The sequence below is a fragment of the Bidens hawaiensis genome, unplaced genomic scaffold (genome assembly GCF_021521415.1).
Source record: "Bidens hawaiensis isolate Kalapana, Puna unplaced genomic scaffold, B.hawaiensis_p1.1 tig00034298_1, whole genome shotgun sequence".
In the NCBI taxonomy this organism is placed as follows: domain Eukaryota; kingdom Viridiplantae; phylum Streptophyta; class Magnoliopsida; order Asterales; family Asteraceae; genus Bidens; species Bidens hawaiensis.
The window spans coordinates 5805-22796 of NW_027495936.1; the positions used below are offsets into that span (position 1 = coordinate 5805).

At 36.0% G+C, this 16992-nt stretch overlaps 3 protein-coding genes and 1 pseudogene across 3 annotated transcripts; 3 read left to right on the top strand and 1 right to left on the bottom strand.

The window, feature by feature from the left end:
- Window positions 1–1045: 1045 nt before the first annotated feature.
- On the top strand, window positions 1046–4886 carry LOC143586082 (phosphoserine phosphatase, chloroplastic-like). The gene is made up of 6 exons (XM_077067708.1): window positions 1046–1236; window positions 3530–3758; window positions 3849–3981; window positions 4060–4167; window positions 4245–4614; window positions 4695–4886. Exons 2-5 carry the CDS (start codon window positions 3539–3541, stop codon window positions 4366–4368), a joined length of 585 nt encoding a protein of 194 aa, XP_076923823.1. The 5' UTR covers window positions 1046–1236; window positions 3530–3538; the 3' UTR covers window positions 4369–4614; window positions 4695–4886.
- Window positions 4887–5607: 721 nt separating this feature from the next.
- On the top strand, window positions 5608–7037 carry LOC143586081 (uncharacterized). The gene is made up of 3 exons (XM_077067707.1): window positions 5608–6378; window positions 6492–6755; window positions 6831–7037. The coding sequence occupies exons 1-3, from the start codon at window positions 5608–5610 to the stop codon at window positions 7035–7037; spliced, it is 1242 nt and encodes a 413-aa protein (XP_076923822.1).
- Window positions 7038–7433: 396 nt separating this feature from the next.
- On the bottom strand, window positions 7434–9692 carry LOC143586084 (uncharacterized). Its single transcript, XM_077067709.1, has 5 exons — window positions 9646–9692; window positions 8764–8921; window positions 8603–8671; window positions 8383–8489; window positions 7434–8045 (listed from the first exon to the last, which is right to left on the bottom strand). Exons 1-5 carry the CDS (start codon window positions 9675–9677, stop codon window positions 7653–7655), a joined length of 759 nt encoding a protein of 252 aa, XP_076923824.1. The 5' UTR covers window positions 9678–9692; the 3' UTR covers window positions 7434–7652.
- Window positions 9693–11727: 2035 nt separating this feature from the next.
- Window positions 11728–13083, top strand: LOC143586085 (presenilin-like protein At2g29900 pseudogene; annotated as a pseudogene).
- Window positions 13084–16992: the final 3909 nt, after the last annotated feature.

Sequence of the window (16992 nt, forward strand, 5' to 3'; positions counted from 1 at the left end):
ATGTGGATCTAGGACGTTCTTTTCTTGCGTTGACAATAGAAGAGAAAATTGAGATGGTCGAGTTGTATACCGATGGTTCAATGGGATAGTTGTGTATGGTTGAAGTATGTTTTGTATGTGAATTGGTTTTAACTATGGTTGATGTTTTTTGCTAAAAAACTATGTGTTGTATGTGAATTGGTTTGATCAATGCATATTTTGGTTGGAATTTATGCATCTTTTTATATGTTTTTTATTTTTTAATAAATATTTGTTATGAAAAAAATACTTGTGCTAATGATAAAGTTGATAAAATTCTCTGTTTATTTCCTATGTACCAAACAAGAGAAATGATTCTCAGCTATATTTCTCTACTGAAATCTCTGTACTACCAAACAGAATAGTCAATTCTCATTCTCCAGACCAATTCCCTTTCTCTGCAATTCCATTTCTCTATTCCATTTCTCTACAATTCCATTCTCTGTACCAAACACCCCCTAAGGGTAATCGGAGCACTCACTAAGCAACCCGACCAAATTCGCAGGCCACCTAATAAAACATACAAACAAATGGCCGGGTTACACCTTCACAATTCGTTTCCCACACCCCGAAGCCCTACTCGATTGGCAGCAAACAATGTACCCGATGAAACCGAACAACCAGAGGGCATACACGATGAACACCCTAGGTACCCTAATACCTATTATTACCTACCTGACATGCGACATTTGTTAGAATTTGCGAAGGCTTTGGGCCGGGTTTAGGTTTATACACAAATTGGTGACACGGAGAACACGGGCTTGGGCTCAAATTAGTCGGTTTTGGGTCTAGGCTCAAATTTATCTCTGCATATACCACGTTATGTAATTATAATATTTGGTTATGTTTTAATAAGAAAAACTCGAGTTGCAGCTCGTGAATGTAGGTCCACCGCTAGAATCGAACCACGTTATAATTCCTATGTCGTTTACATTTTCGTTTATGTGTGTGTTGTCGCTTTCGCATCGCTGCTAACAACAATTTTATATCATCATTAATTAATTAATATTACATGATACCAACCAGGCCCCTGTGGTTGGTGAGATCCAAAATATCCCCAACAAATTCTCAAACTTTAAATACCAAAAAGATTAACATTTGAATCTTATGCAGTAATAATAAATTAATAATCTTGGCGTTATAACAAAGCCTCAAAGATTCTACAAGTCTTAAACTTTACAACGATTCTTTCTGACTGAAACATCTTCAAATCTTCTGGTAAGTGTTTACTGTTCTCAAGCTTTGATTTTGATCTTTAGGGTATTGGTCTCAAGTTGCAGGTTTTCGATGTATATTGTTTACAATTGAGTTTTTTTTGGGTGCCCACCAAGTGTTTGATGAAATGACTGTGTATCCAAATTGGTATTTAGAATATGATCAAATGTGCATTAAAAACCATATAGGGATATGGCTTCTTATTCTAGCCAAGTTAAGCATTAATATGTGTTAATCGCCTGCTGTTTGTGGGTGTTTCTCTGTAGAATTATTATTATTATTATTATTATTATTATTATTATTATTATTTATTTATTTATTTAATTTGATATAGTTGTTTGTATTTCGAAGTAGTTAGTTTTGAGTCTTCTAGGTTGATTGTTTCATGTTCATTTTCCACAATTGGTTGGTGTAGTTTTGAGCCCTGAATCGATCTGTTATCCTCTACCCTTCCTCGCCTCTCTCTAGATCGAGGCTGTGTCGGTCTGCTGCATCTTTTCTTATCAGCTTCAGGTTTGAGCTTAATAAGTCTATCATAATTTTATCTTTCGAGGTTAGATTTTGATATATTTTTGTATCTTCCCACAGCTGACATAACTGGCCAGAACATGAACAGTTCTCTTTAATAAGTTTTAATTGTGTGAAAATAACTTGGGGTGGAATGGTGCTGATTTCAACACCAGGGATTATCTTGATGCATGTTAGTTTGTTCGGTTGAATTTTTCATTGATCTTAATTTGCTTGTTTCTAAGTTTTAACCTGGCATTATGGAATTTTTTTTAATGGTATGTTGTTTTTGTTCTTTATTTCCTGTCTCAAAATCCTTCTATTTAGGCTAGAAAATGAACCCATGTTGTTTATTTGGTTTCATGATGATGTTGTTGCCTCCCTAGTATTTGGTCAGATGGAAATGAAATTGAGATTGATGATGCTGTTGAAAGGAAACTTGAGTGATTTCTAGTAATCACTGTTAAGGAAAATTGAGGACTTCTTGTCTGAATTCTGCTTCTTGAATAATGCAGCGAGTTTGTGATAAATGTAAAAAGGTTGACTTGAAGCAAATTAAACATTTTTTTAAAACAGCCTATTTCAAACGGAACCAAAATGACCATTTTTTAAAGCGGTCCATTTCATTCGTACCTGTTTTTGTCAACCTGCTCTGACCTGAACCAAAATGACCATTATTTAAAACAACCCATTCTGATCCCAACCCATCCCAACTAACTTGTTTTCACATGTAGCATCCTCCAGTAACTGATTGTTCCACATGCCTGTTACGTCTTTTTTATCATTCTGTTGTCAATAACTATATTAGGTGTTCTGTGTTGTAACTTGTAACTTCTCTTCTTGAGCAAAGCCTTGCTGATTAGGAATATAGCCCCTTTATTTCTTGAGCAAAGACACATGGAATGTAGTTGTATACAATAATTAGGTGGTAGTCTTAGGGTGTAACTGTATTAACTGTATATGAATTATAGTATATAGTAGTTAGCTTTTGACATCCTATGTTCAAATGTCCAACAGATGTTTGAAAAGATCTTTCTAACATATGATTATCAACAAACTATTTCACTCTATTTTGTGCCCTTTTCAAATGAGATTTAAGAGCTTGAATTGTAGATTCTCTAGCAGATAAACTTCTATCCACTACTTCTACTTTACTTTCGCCGGTGAGGTAGAGCAAGTGTGTAGGAGGCTCTCCCTTACATAAGTCCATAGTGAGTGCATATGTACTGTTATTATAAGAATGATGCTTGTACCAGTATTCTGCTTTAGGTTATTCAATACCCTCCAAGCACCTGCCCCGATACTTTTCATTGCTAGTTAATTTTGCTTTCTCTTTGCAGTAATATTAATTCCTATCCAGTTGCTAGCAGAGTTTTTGTTTTTGTCGGATAATTGAACTCGTATTAGTTACAATAAGTTATCAGGTTGATTTTGTTTTGTGCAATATTTAATGACTTTTCGTAGAAGTACATAGAATAGAACATGAAATGGATTTCCTTTACATGTGTCGGACCAAAGCTAGAAAGAGATGCTAAACGAGTAAACGGTACACGTTCTTGCCAAGGACTTAAGCGTTATGTTGAAATTCAATTATTTTTATAAGTTCTAAGCTAATCATTGTGCACAGCATATTATGTTAAATTTGAATGGAAAATGTTGCTGCTTAAAGATAAACTAAGTTATTAATGACGATGTAATAAGATTATTCAGCTTGTATTATTGTGTTGCATTTAACATTTTAACAGTTATTTGTTTAGGGTTAAAATGGTATTTTTTTTCTTGGTGACAGGTAAATTTGATGGAAGGGCTGATCAGTTCCCGAATAATTCCTATTCGTGGTTACGGTACTCAGGGAAACACAGCTCTCTTCCCAACACATACATCAAACAGAAGAAGAGTGTTTTATGGTCCAATCAAGATGATGGCACCTACCAACTCATCCAACTCAAAAGCTGGCTCTGTTAAGCCATTAACAGCCTCCTCATTGGGCCGATTAGACAACACATTACCTTCAAAAGGTATTTCATATTTTCATATAACATTAACCTCAATTAAATTGAAAAAAGTCGAATAAATATGTTTCAACTGGATTCTTGTTAAACATTCAGAGGTTCTTGATTTATGGAAAAAGGCTGATGCTGTATGCTTTGATGTGGATAGCACCGTGTGTGTCGATGAAGGCATTGATGAACTTGCTGAATTTTGTGGAGCTGGAAAAGCTGTTGCTGAGTGTACCGCCAGGTGTGCTCAGTATTAAGATCGGTTTTCTCATTTCTGTTTTCAGTCCGTTTTTATATTATTCTAATTGTGTGTGTGCAGAGCAATGGGTGGTTCGGTCCCTTTTGAGGAAGCATTAGCTGCCCGACTTGATCTTTTCAAACCTTCATTATCAACCGTCCAAGACTTTCTTGAAAAGAGACCTCCAAGGTATGCTGCTGTTTTGTTAACACCGGCATACTGGTTGACTTTAAGTTGACTTTTTTTTTTATTATTGATTTTGGTAGACTTTCTCCTGGCATAAATGAATTGGTTCAGAAGCTCAAGGAAAGTGGTAAGACTGTTTATTTGATATCGGGAGGTTTTCGTCAAATGATCAATGTAAGTTATATAGAATTAATAGTTATTTAATAGAACTATATTTGTTGACTTATTGACTTGTTTTCTTTGTACCCGGTGGCATCAATCCTTGGGGTACCAACTGAAAATATATTTGCTAATCAACTATTATTCCATAATTCTGGTGAATTTGCTGGATTTGATGTAAACGAACCGACTTCAAGAAGTGGAGGGAAACCAACTGCAGTTGAATTAATAAGAAAGGTTTACGGATACAAGACAGTTGTAATGATAGGTGATGGTGCTACTGATCTCGAGGTAATGATAATAATCTATTTTTTGTAGACCAAGTGGTTGACTTGTAAAGATGCATTAATATTGTTTTTGTTTTTGTGTAGGCTCGAAAACCAGGCTGCGCTGACCTGTTTATCTGCTATGGTGGTGTCCAGCTTCGGGAGCCCGTTGCTGCAAAAGCGGATTGGCTTGTGTATAACTTCAAAGATTTGATAAACTCTTTGGAATAACAAGCACTTTCTCTAATTTTTTTGGAAGGATTATTCATGAGTGCGTTTCTTAATGTTAAATGTACATCATGCTTTTATTAAAATGAATTTAATTAGTCTTTTTATTTTGAAATTAACAATAAAAAAAAAAGAGTGTTGATTGCTTCTATTTTGGTAGGTTTGCTGTAATTTTGCTTTTCTTGAAATGAACAATTATGAATTTTATTTTATTTAATGTTTTACAGCTATACAAAAGGAGGTTATAAATTGTATATAGCCCACACATTAAAATACCAAAAATATATTAATAATTTATAAAAAGAAAAGATCAATATCCTTTTTTTCTATTATTATTAATCAGTAATTAATAAAAAAATTTAGTGAAATTGACTGGCTTTTATTTCCTTTATTTTGTCCTCTCACAAGTAAATATTTCAAATTGAAATATTTTTTTTTTATATTATGTATGAAATTATTTGTTGCATACATACTAAGTATTTTAAAATTTAACAAAAGATTGTCATGAAAAAAAGTTCTTCTAAAGTTACTAGATGCTTCAAGAAAACCTATAATGGTATACTGTAATAAAAATATATAAATTTTATATATGTAAAAATAAGAGAATTTAAAATTAATTTATAAAAAAAAAGTTAGTTTCAAATAAATTTGGAAATAGCTAAAAAGTCGAAATTATGACTCATCATTTCAATCTAACATATTTAGAACAACCCTAGAATAATATAAGAAATCCACTCAAATCCAGTAATCTTGTGTTCTTTTAGCATCAGTTGAAGAATATTAAAAAAAAATGGAAAAATGGATGGCAGCAGTTGCTGCTGGTGCAGGCTCTATAGCCCACCATTTCAAAAAGCTTAAGCAGCCCAGTGAACAAATATCATCACATTCATCTACCCATGGCTCAGTGAGTAACAAACTCAACTCATCAAAACCACCATCTGACAAGAAATGGAAGAAATGGCCATTCAGTAAGTCATCAAGGCGACAAAGTTTAAAACAAGATGATTCTCAAGTTGGAAATGAGGGTGTTTTAGTGAATGAAGTTTCGACTCGAAGAAGTAGAGTGTCGTTTAGACGTAGAATAATAAACAGGCGAGCGTTTAGATCGTTAAGTTCGTTAGAAAGTTGTGCTAAGGTTCATGTTGAACCTGCCATGCAGACTGTGACGCCGTTTTTCGTGATTGATGACAATTCATGTTCTGTTGTAAAGAAAGAAAGCGAGTCTCTAGATGCGATGTTACTTGTGTGTCTTGGGATGTTGTTTGGGATATTATATTCGTTCGTGGAAAATAAACGTGAGGTGGAAAGGTTGAATCGGTTGGTGAAGCAGAAAGAGAGTTTGATTCAAGATCTTGAAGAGGAGATTGAGATGAAGGATTCGTTAATTATGCAGGAGCTTACGGTTGACGGTCATGAATCGCAGAAGACAGAATCTGTTATTTTAAAGGAAAGCCGTGATTCTTTTAGTGAAATTGAAGCGGAGCTTGAAGCTGAACTCGAGATGCTTGAACTTAGTACGACTTCATCTTGTTTAGAAAGAAAGATTTCTAATCTTGTTGAGGTAAACAAACTTTATTATTATTATTATTATTATTATTATTATTATTATTATTATTATTTTGTGTATAGTTATAACTTATAAGTTTATAACGGGTCGATGTGAATCATGTGCAGCTTGATCCAGATTTTGATTCAGGTGTAACTGAGAGTGAATCAAGAAGTGAGATGGTGGAAACGACTAATGAAGAAAATGAAACAACTTATTCTGGTAATTATGCGGTCTGTCCAAGAGAATTGAGCTTACGGTTACATGAGGTGATTCAATTGCGACTTGAAGAACGAATTAGAGATTTAGAAGCGCAAATAGAAGTCCAAAATCAGAAGTCTTGGAATGATTTTTCAAGCAGTGATGCAGGATATGAAAGCGACGAGCCTATTGTTTTAAATCGATCAGTTGAAGCTTTAGACGATTATAGTGAGGCTTGCAGTGAGTGTGCAAAGTTTGATTAAAATTTTGTTGATGATGATGATGATAATGGAACTCCGCCATTTGGTAGTATCGGTGGAGATGAGCGGGATCTTGAGGACGACGACGATGAGATGGAGAAGTTGTTGATAAAACATATAGTGGAGAAAGCAAGACAAGGGTCTCCTGCAGTTTTGAATGCCCAAAGGGCTCTCTTTTCTGAGTATAGCTTGGAAAGTTGGAAATTTAGATAAGGATGATAGTTTTGTTTGTAAACATTTTATTTATACCATCTAAATTTAATGATAGCATTGTTTTTTGGCATGCACTACAGCTAACTAGCAATTTATTTCAAGCTGCAAGTTTTAGTATAGGTGTAAACTGGTAATGCTATGCAGGTTTTTGGTATCAGTACTGGTATGATACTATCATATAAAAAAATAGTATAAATCTTTTAAATAAAACAAGTTATACAAACATTTTGATTTGAAATTTACAGTCTTGTTACTTTGTTAGGCCTGGTTACAAAGCTCATAAGGACATAACCAAACCACAAGAACTTGTTTACTACTATGCAAAGACTGATCATAGAAGTCGGTAAAATTAGCATATATTGGGTGTTGAACAGCAAGAACTATAAACAAAATAACTGGTTCAAAATGAGGAATCAATCTTTATATCCTATTAACCCCAAGAACACTACTAGCTGTTCTTACAAGCATGAATGAAGTTTTAACGGACTGAGACCATAAAATTCGAAAGTTTTTACAAACTGCAGATTCAACACTAAGAAAATAAACACTTGAAAATAACAGAACATAATAAGCTGCAAACAGCAGTCTGCATGAAAATAAACTCGGGCACAAGGGTCAAGCCCTTTTGGCAAAGTCATCAGAGTCATCATAGTCCCCATAGTTTACTTCCCCTGTACCCGGAGCATCAGCAACGTCACTAGCAAAGTTATCACCGCCACTTAAGTTTTGGTTTTCACCGCCACCAAAAGTGTTTCCACCAAAGCCACCACTTTCAGCCACATCACCTCCAGAAGCATAAGTGTTTCCACCAAAACCACCAGTTTCGGCCACATCACCTCCACCTCCAGGACCATAACTGTTTCCACCATAGCCGCCGCCACCACCTCCATAGCCACCACCACCACCACCATAGCCACCTCCACCGTAACCACCGCCTCCTCGGAAACCACCACCGCCTTGTGGTCTATCATTGGCAAAGTTCACTCTCACCGTACGACCATGCAACTCCTGCAAATTTTGGTCATGAATATCGTTTCTTAACACATAATGATCGTAACATAGGCAAACATTTATCCCAAAAAATAGAATAAAATAAAAGATCTATTTCAAAATGTCTTTTTGTTAAATTACTTGTTTATCCATTATCATCAAAATAGTTGATGTCATCGTTTGAATCCAACAGTCTCGTGAAATCCATCTTTACCGAAGCCTAGAATGTATTTTGGTTGCATAATACAGTCAACTTCTTTGATGATATATATGCCAATACAGGCACTGCAGTCTCCAATTTCCATGGGACTAATGTGTATCATTAACCAAGTAACAAAAAATAAGACAAAAATACCCTTTGATCCATCGCCTGGATTGCAGCGGAAGCAGTCTCAGAGTCAGCAAAAGTAACAAATCCAAAACCTCTGGACCTGCCAGTTTCTCTATCCGTGATTACTCTAGCTGTTGCACATCATAAACGGTTATGAGAATCTTATCACAAAATATAATTTTAATCTAGCATCAAACTTATAAAAAAAATTTACAAATTCAAAACGCTGCATCTTTCTTCATACCTTCATAGACTTCCCCATATGCGCTAAAAGCTTCTCTCAGACTCGTTTCATCAGTAGCCCATGCCAATCCTGTAACAGCAAGAATCAAGAACATTAATATAACTACACAGACTTAAAAAAACATGATAATCCAACACAACGAACGTATTATTTGAGATTACCTCCCACAAAGACTTTGGAACTCGACATGCATCTTATCATTTGAAAGAGCGACGGACTGGCCACAGACATTTCATTGTTGATGTGCTTACTCATTGTAACAGTCTGCCTTAGTATGCTACCAGCTCTGTTGAAGAACGCCATGGTTGTATCTCGCAACCTAAAATTCAACAATTCAAGAAATTAAATCAGCGAAATTTACTGCTAGTGCTAGAATCTAAAAATTAAAAACAACATTAAATTGTAATGTAACAAACTTCATAAATCTAGACAACCAGTAGAAGATGTAAACACGCTGAGCCGCCCGTGAGGCGTGAGCCACTCGAAATCAGCTAGTTAAAAACTCAAATCGAGCCGAGCTTAAACATGTTTGAGCTTTAATTAAGGCTCATTTAATAAACTAGCTCGAGCTCGAGTCCGAGCGTCACATTTCAAGCTCAATCCAATAAACTTTATATATTTATATAATAACCGCTTTTAAATATAAACATACAATAATAAAAAATTAAGTAACATGTATCATATTATATATAAAATATAGTTAGAAAAAATATGCAAAAAGTAAAAAAAAAATAAAACTTTTAAATAAACTAATAAATAATCTATGAGCCGAGCTCGAGCCCTTTCAAATTAAAACAAGCCAAGCTCGAGACCTCTAAAACTAAAACAAGCCGAACTCAAGTCCTCTCAGATTAAAACGAGCCGAACTCAAGCCAATATTAAAACAAGCTAAGCTAGAGTCAAGATTAAAACGAGTCGAGCTCGAGCCAAAATTAAAACGAGCCAAGCTCAAGCCCTGTATAACTAAAATGAGCCGGGCTCGGGTTCGGCTTGTTAACACTCCTACCAGATTCAATAGCAAGCACGAAACGGAAACAAACTACATGAAATTAAATAGCAAAATGATAAAGCACATAGCTTCAGCAAGCCCTAATTTTTAATCGACAGTAATATTTGCGATCACAAAGATATACAAATCACAGTAATATATGACTAATTAAGATCGGAAAACTTATGAATCGAACAGAGTGAGAGTAAAAATGTAAGCTTTATACCTTCAATACGCTGATCTTTCGTCGTTGAATAATAATAATAATAATAATAATAATAATAATAATAATAATAATAAAACCCTAGCAGAGGGCTTTTGTATTGTAGCTGACGATAATGAGGGTTTATGATGATATTTATAAGGGGTGATTTTATTCTGTGTTTTGGGAGTTTGAATTAGTATTGGCCGTTGGATTGTAAGTCGGGTGATCTGCACCGTACGTGTAGAGTGTGGGCACCCCGGCAATCTAAATTGCCTGCCCCTCATGTTCTGTTTTGTTTCATTTTCACCCAGTTTTTTTCATTGCAATTGTGTTAATTGTTAACGGGTTATTAGATTATGACTATAATTAGTCATAATCTAACGTAACCTCGTTAGTTAAGCATGTTAGATATATTTTAATGATCTAAACTCACATGATATATCCCTACATACTTCTTGTTTGATTATCGCTTTAGCAATGTGAGTATCTTTGTAACATGTAAAAATAAGAGAAATAATAAATAAATATGAACGCATGATGTTATATAGCTTAAAAATTATTAACATATGTTATGGGGATGGACCTTGCGAGAAGTGATATTACAGCGAGAAGTGCGAGAAGTGAATGTGTAACTCCATTAATCCCTAATTTTTCACTCCCTTGCTTATGATGTAACCTACATGTATGTAGGTTGGTTGTATTTATGTCTTAATTACACATTTAAACCAACCTACAAATATATAAATGTACCGAGCCACATTCAAACCTATGTATCTACACACATACAAACATGCATACACATATACAAACATACGTACACATATACAAACATACGTACCTACACACATACATACGCACCTACACATAAGAAAGGGAGTGAAATTATGAATTAATGGAGTTACACATTCATTTCTCGCTGTAAAAAAACTTCTGAAATGATCCATTACCTATATGTTATATGTTATCAACTTATCATATATATGATATACTTTATCTAATTTTGCTAATGAACCATTGATTTAAAGATAAATATAAAAATTTATATAACAAACACAAATACGCATGTAAACTGTTGTGCTAATTATAGACTTTGAAGGCAACCTCAATTCCTTTATCAATTTGGGATTATTGATCGGTGCCAACATAAGTTTATTAAAACTGGATGACTATTGTTTATCGATTCAAGGCAAGACTAAACGTGTGGAAGGCAAAAAATTGTTATCGTTTAAAGGTTGACTTGTATGTCAAAATCGCTGAATAATCCTTATTTATGTTTAAAACATCAGAATTTGTTTTAGAGAAGCTAGAGATGAAACTTTTTACAGGGTAGAACGTAGACTCAAAGATATTCATTAAGTGACATAACAAAATGCAATAAATTTCAAAAATCCTGGAGGTCTCCTTGTTGGAAATCTACGAGCCTTAAACTTGGCTCTAATTGCCAAGGGACAACGAAGAAGCAAAACCAAAAAAATTCTTTGTGGCTAGAATATGTCAAGGAAAGTCATAGTTTTAATCGACATGACTTTGGACACTTGGCGGTGTATTGCATCTATGGTCCATGGTTAAAACTTATCAATGTTGGAAAGTACTTGGAAGTCGAAGGCATAAGAATGTAAGACCTTCCAAAAAAAACCCATGTTCAAGTAACAAAAACCTTGTTTTGGGAGGATACATGGTCCGGGGACCACACATTCAATGAGTTACGCCCTAGACTATTTGAACTTGAGAAGGGCCAAAAACAACCTCATTTCATAACAAAGCGTGTTATAGAGAGGTTTCATTAAGCCACTAGTTTGGAGTTAAAGAATAATAGAAAGACCGCTTCCAATAAGACCCCAACTCAACTAATTACTAACCTCTTGGTTTTGATAACAAATTCCTTTTGTCAAGAGGCAAGACCCGACCCACAAAACAACTGGCAAGACCTGACCCGACCCATATTTGAACCCGAAACAGGTAACTGGGTAATTCAATCAGGTCTTCCCCAAATCGAATTCACCATCTTCATCAAATCCCAATTTCAAAACCCTAAAATCCAAAAGCCCCAATTTTGACCACAACCCAGATCAACCCATGGCCCAAAACGAATCAAACACCACCATACTCCACACATTAGGCGAAGAAATCATCAGAATCATAACCCCAGTGTCAATCTGCATGTTCTCAGTAGTCATACTAGTCTCCATACTAAACACCGATTCATCACTCTCTTCTTCAATCTCCACCATCGCCACTGCAGCCTACACCGAACCCACATCGGATTCATCATGGGATAAGCTTAAAGGTGCAATCTTGAACTCACTTGTCTTTGTTGCTGTCGTCACAGCTGTCACTTTCCTATTGGTCGCCTTGTTCTACTTCAGGTGCACCAAGGTCTTGAAGTATTACATGGGTTTCTCAGCTTTTCTTGTGTTAGGGTTCATGGGTGGTGAGATTGGTCTTTTCTTGATTCAAGTGTTTAGAATTGGGATTGATTGTTTTAGTTATGTGATATTCTTGTTTAATTTTACGGTTGTCGGGGTTTTGGTGGTTTTCATGTCGAAGATTCCGATATTCGTGACGCAGACGTATATGGTGGTGATTGGTGTTCTGACTGCGTTTTGGTTTACCATGTTGCCCGAATGGACGACGTGGGTGCTTTTAGTTGCCATGGCTTTGTATGATCTTGCGGCGGTTTTGTTACCCGTTGGCCCGTTAAGGTTACTAGTCGAGCTTGCGATATCGAGGGACGAAGATATTCCCGCTCTTGTTTATGAAGCGCGCCCCGTTGTTGATTCTAGAAGTGGTAACGCCACGGTTCAAAGACGGGTGTGGAGAGATAGACCGGTTAATTCCGAGTCGCAAACCGAGCGTCAAACCGATGCAGAAAGTAGTGGAAGTTCTCAGAATGTTGAAGAGGGGCGTGGTCACGAGCTGGCGGTTCCGTTGATTGAGCGGATGAGGGAGCATGGGGTTGAGCCGGAGAATTTGGGGGTTGAGGGGATTGGGTTGGGTTCGTCGGGTGCGATCAAGCTTGGTTTGGGGGACTTTATTTTCTACAGTGTGTTGGTGGGGAGGGCTGCAATGTATGATTTCATGACGGTGTATGCGTGTTATCTTGCGATTATTGCTGGGCTTGGTATTACTCTTATTCTACTTGCTTTTTATCAAAAAGCTTTGCCTGCGCTTCCTGTATCTGTCTTGCTTGGGGTATTGTTCTATGTTTTGACTCGGGTGTTTCTTGAAGAGTTTATTGTACAGTGTTCGTCAAATCTTTTGATGTTTTAGTATGTATTGTAGATGTACACGGCTTGATTCTTTAAAGATCATAGCAAGTTTTAATGTGTTGTGTTATCATTCGTTTGAACTTTTTGGCTGCATGATTATTAAATATGAACCGGAAATTTTCATGCTTTTACATTTATGCTTGTTCTGAGTCGTTTCTTATTCGTTACATAATACATGTGTTCCGTGAGCTACGTCGTTGCTTATAATTAGACCACCTGCCCGCTGTAAATCACACTTTACCTGGTTTCACTGGTTAAGCAGGTATGGAGTTTTTACTTCGAGTTCTTTGTGCTGCATCACTACCGACTCTTGTTTGTTTAGCAGTAGACGCTTCATATCATTATAACACTGTTTAAAACATGATTAAACTGACTGAATTTATGCACATTAGTACCATCTATTCACAGTTAAACTAATCTTTCACAAAAAAACTATATTATTAATTATCCAGTTGTCAACAAACCGTCAACTCTTGTAACCTTAGTTTTAAAAAGCGCGCCTGAGGCACACTTAGGCGGCTAGGCGCCTTAATCCCTTCTTGGTGGTCAAAAAGCAAATCTAGATTTTGAACTTAAGGTAATCATATAATTAATCAAATGAAGCATGTTTAGACTATGATATCAGCGTCTATATTGTACACGTAAAGGAAAACAAAGATTTTTGGCGTTGTGTGTGTGTTGGTTGGGGGGGGGGGGGTTTCTTATCTGGTACACTGGAGCTGCCTCTCGAGGAAAGGTTTGACAACTTCCTTGACCGCCGGACCCAACTAAAGTACTAATAGCTAAACTATGAGTGAGATTATACTGGGCGTATTAGTTTGTATATATTCAATCATATATAAAGTTTATTTATTACTAAATTTTGGATATGTGGTGCAAGGGGTGCAAACAAGCCGAGCCCGAGCTCGACTCGTTTATTTTACCTAGAGCTCGAGCTCGTTTCGAGCTATATTTTTAAAGCTCAAGCTCGGCTCGTTTAATTTACATAGAGCTCGAGCTCGGCTCGTTTCGAGCTATATTTCTAAAGCTCGAGCTCGGCTCGTGAGTAGATTTTCAAGCTCGAGCTTGACTCGCTTACTATTTATCAATTATTTTATATAATTATAATTATTTTTATATATTTTTTTCTCTCATAATTTTATGTATAAAATAATATATATTATATAGTTATTTTTATTAATTAATAATTATTAAATATATATTTTAAAAAAATATATAAATGACAGGCTCGCGAGTCGGCTCAAGCTCGATAAGTGAAGCTCGGGCCCTGGATCGGGCTCGTTTATTAAACGAGCTTACTTTTAGGCTCGAGCTCGATAAGTGTAGCTCGGGCTTGGGCTCGTTTAGTAAATGAGCTTACTTTTAGGCTCGAGCTCGGGCTCGATCGAGCTTTTTAACGAGCCGATCTCGAGTAGCTCGCGAGCAGCTAAGCTCGTTTGCGCCCCTAGTGTGCTAAAAGCCTATGAAAAAAAGGTGATATAAATGGTGGTGCAATTTAAATTAAAAACAAGTACAGGGGTTGAAACCAACAATAGTTAAAAGTTGAAGGGTATGAAGAGAATATAAAGTTTAACGTTAATGCATGGTCGGAATGAGTTATGATGCGCACGAATTGATTCATTCATTGCAGAAAGATTTCGTCGTGATCGGTGTTCGCCGGGGGAAAGGCCGACGCCGGAGACCTCGCCGTCCCTCCGGCCTGCAATCATCATTATCATCTCTCTCCTACCGTTTCCTTTTTCTGATATTATTATTAGCAACAATTTTACGACAACATTTCGTCGTAAATCGAATGATCTCACAAGGTGATCTATAATTCTTTAATTCTAGATTTCATCATTGATTATTGGAATATTCGATAATTATGATAATAATAATCCAAACTATGACGATAATAATCCGTACCATCATTTGATCCACCGGTATTAGTAGCATGATAATCATAAATATACGATATACGATTCATTTTATATTAGACAGTTGCATGTTTTCGCATTTAGTTCATTATCATTGTTGTAAACGAACATGGACACTTAATCGGACAAATATTTGTGTTCATATTCTTTCATTCAAAATATGAACATGTTCGTTAAAAATCTAAACGAACAGATCATGAACATAAACGAACATAATTGAACAAATATAAACAAACATATATGAACAAATGTAAACGAATACAAACATAAATAAACAAACCTATATGAACAAACATAAACGAGTGTTCATGAACATAAATGAACTAATGAAACATGGTGTTCATGTTCATACGTTTAATTAAATAATGTTCGGTTGTTTATGAATAAACAAACTTCTCTCCGAACGGTTCACGCTCGTTTACAGGCCTTAGATAGTATGGATTATTATCGGCCAAGGTGTCATAGATTGGATTATTAAAATCCAATTTTCCTTAATTATGCTGATTAGTGTATACATTTGTTTTAACAATTTTCATTCTTTTTACAAAGTAATGCAATAAAGGAGAGGGAAATTCAAAGAAAGTTCATCATCATGAGTCGATTTTCGACAATTGCTTCTCTGTTTTCAGGTTCGCATTTTTGTTGAATTCGTTACAGAATTGTTATATGATGCCAAATTGCAATTAAAATTACATTTGTGCTTGCAGATGAATTAAACCAGATATCTGACAACATGGAATCAGAGAATGCAGCCACAAACAATGACAATGAAATCGCTAAACTCGGTTCAAACCGGAACTCGATTTCATCTACTTCATCCTCCGCCTCATCTGGTTTCTCACTCGAAGATATTCAAGTTCTAGATAATAATCATTTACCTACTAAACATGATGAAAATTAAAATGAGAATTTGAGTGATCTGGAAACAATCCCGTCTCACGCAAACAAGATATTCACCGGTCCAGGTAACTGGAGCATGGCTTCAAACGAGTCATTATTCAGCATTCGTATGGGCGGGGCCAGCTTCCGCCACCTGGACAGTTTCAGCCTGTTATTCGATGGGAAAATTCTTGAAACGGACGAGGAAACCTATAAAAAATCAAGCGTTGTTGATGAACCCGTGTACGAAGATGATAAAGGAAATCGTTTATCTGCAACTAGCAGCACCAGTTGCAGGACTTGCAGCAGTTCAAACTCTTTGGTGTTTCCAGTGTAAGCTGCTTTAGATTCAAAACAATCTTATTATTAAAAAAACTAATAATTTTTTTTTCGAAATATGAAGTTTAACAGGAGAGAGGGAGAATGACGGTTCGCCTAAGCCACATTGATCGGCTTGAACGGCTTAATTGTCCCGTCTCAAAAGAGCTAGCCACGGATATGATCCTTAATGGTTTACCCTGCGGTGCACTGATAGGACCAATGCCACTGTTACCACCACAGCCCGAGCCAGCACCAGAGCCACGGTCACAGCCTAAAGCATCCGAGGCCGAGGCAGAGGTGAAAGAAACAAACATATCTATAGCTTGGACTGTATGGTTTCCATGTTTTCGATATTGTGCATGCTGTTCTTGAGTCCAGTCACTATATTGGTTCATGTACAAGTTTTGCACAAATGGTATTTGGTTACATGTGGACTTAATGATAAAAGAGTTTTTCTCAAAGTTTCTGTCATTTTTAAAAAATTAGTGCTTTTTAACATATACATATTTGCTTATATGTTAATTGTTAAATGCTTAAGTATTGCTGAAGATCAACCATGGAATTTGGAAATATGAATTAGATCGGTACTGTGCCCGTTTGAAAATACTGAAACCGAAATGAGTAGAAACACAAACCGAATGCCATATGAATTATGGAGGTACGATACTAATTTGAATCTGGTAGTGAAAAATACTAAAACCGAAACCATAAATATGAATACCAATACCAACACCGATGTTCAGTCGGTCTCGAGCCGGGTCCGGTTTTAGAAGCACGTTTGAATAAAGATCCGCAAAACCCGATTATTATTA